This window comes from Aplysia californica, unplaced genomic scaffold, assembly GCF_000002075.1.
Source record: "Aplysia californica isolate F4 #8 unplaced genomic scaffold, AplCal3.0 scaffold00503, whole genome shotgun sequence".
In the NCBI taxonomy this organism is placed as follows: domain Eukaryota; kingdom Metazoa; phylum Mollusca; class Gastropoda; order Aplysiida; family Aplysiidae; genus Aplysia; species Aplysia californica.
This window is the reverse complement of record NW_004797773.1, coordinates 333,633-335,346: the sequence shown is the minus strand read 5'-3', so window position 1 is coordinate 335,346 and position 1,714 is coordinate 333,633. Positions and strand designations below refer to the sequence as shown.

The window sequence follows — 1,714 nt, the reverse complement described above, 5'->3', positions numbered from 1 at the left end:
GGGTTGAATGTGTGTGTGGTGTGATTATTATGTTTTTTTGTGTATCTTACAGTGGATGCCAGAGTCTTCTTAATTCAGCAGTGCTGTTTGTGTCATACAATGATATGTCTCTGTGTGGCAGAATGATGTGTCTTTGTGACTCTGTGTGGTACAATGATGTGTCTGTGGGTGGTACAATGGTGTGTCTGTGGGTGGTACAATGGTGTGTCTCTGTGTAGTACAATGATGTGTCTCTTTGTGTGTCTCTGTGTGGTACAATGATGTGTCTCTGTGTGGTACAATGATGTGTCTCTGTGTGTCTTTGTGTGGTACAATGATGAGTATGTGGGTGGTACAATGATGTGTCTCTGTGTGGTACAATGATGTGTTTCTGTGTGGTACAATGATGTGTTTCTGTGTGGTACAATGATGTGTCTGTGGGTGGTACAATGATGTGTCTCTGTGTGGTACAATGATGTGTCTCTGTGTGTCTTTGTGTGGTACAATGATGAGTATGTGGGTGGTACAATGATGTGTCTCTGTGTGGTACAATGATGTGTTTCTGTGTGGTACAATGATGTGTTTCTGTGTGGTACAATGATGTGTCTGTGGGTGGTACAATGATGTGTCTCTGTGTGGTACAATGATGTGTCTCTGTGTGTCTTTGTGTGGTACAATGATGAGTCTGTGGGTGGTACAATGATGTGTCTCTGTATGGTACAATGATGTGTCTTTGTGTGTCTCTCTCAGTGGATCAGATCTACCACCTGGCCTCCCCGGCCTCCCCTCCCAACTACATGTACAACCCCATCAAGACCTTGAAGACCAACACTCTGGGCACCATCAACATGCTGGGTGAGTAGCTGACTCTCTGACCTGTGCTACACTTAATGTTACAGGGGCTCATGGGTTGGTGGTTGGAGGGCCCCTCTCTGGTAGGTCCTATTTCTTTCCTTTTCTCTGCGGTAGTATTTGTCTAACTGCTCGCCCCTCTGGTAGGTCCTATTTCTTTGCTTCCCCCCTTCAATAATAGTAATAATAATAATAATAACAATAACAATAATAATAATAATAATAATAATAATAATAATAATAATAATGAATGGCATTTGTATAGTGCATGCATATCCCTGTTGGACAGCAAACTCTATGTTCTTTACGATATTATCTTTATCCCAGCTGACTCTAGACCTCTCAGAAACATTCTCGGCTTCTCCGGAAACATACAGTGCAAGCAGCTGATTACGCGCTCTGACTATAACCAACTGTCTTTGGCTGGGTACTCATTCTCATCTAGGCGAAGTGAAGAAATTTGTGTATAATGCCTTTCCTAAAGATACAACGTCGGACCTCTGATGAGATTTGAACCCTCGACCATACGGTTATGAGTGTGAGAGCCTAACTTTTTATCGTCTACAGACTTTGTCTTTATTTTTTTTCAGGGCTGGCGAAGAGAGTACGAGCTCGTCTGCTGCTGGCCTCCACATCAGAGGTCTACGGAGGTATGGCTTTAAAAAAAATTTCAAGGTGATATGAGAGAGATAGAGTTGAGGGCTCCCAAGTTCATTTATTTGGGAAAACACTAGCATGCAGAAGAGAAAAGGCAACAAGTGTTAAACCTTCCCAGGGGGGCTCTCGTGGCCTAGAGGTTAAGGTGTTGGCCTCTCATTCAAAGGTCCCGGGTTCGAATCCGGGTAGTGACCAAAAAATTTTCTTCTCTAAAATTGTCTCCTTT

The 1,714-nt window shown here is 43.1% G+C and overlaps 1 protein-coding gene across 1 annotated transcript in view; it reads left to right on the top strand.

The window, feature by feature from the left end:
* The window catches only part of LOC101856599 (UDP-glucuronic acid decarboxylase 1), a gene marked incomplete in the record, with an annotated part of 66,516 nt that overhangs the window by 47,713 nt on the left and 17,089 nt on the right, over positions 1 to 1,714 (top strand). Inside the window, 2 exon segments of the mRNA XM_005105963.3 lie at positions 730 to 834; positions 1,422 to 1,481. Coding sequence (XP_005106020.2) covers positions 730 to 834; positions 1,422 to 1,481 — 165 coding nt within the window.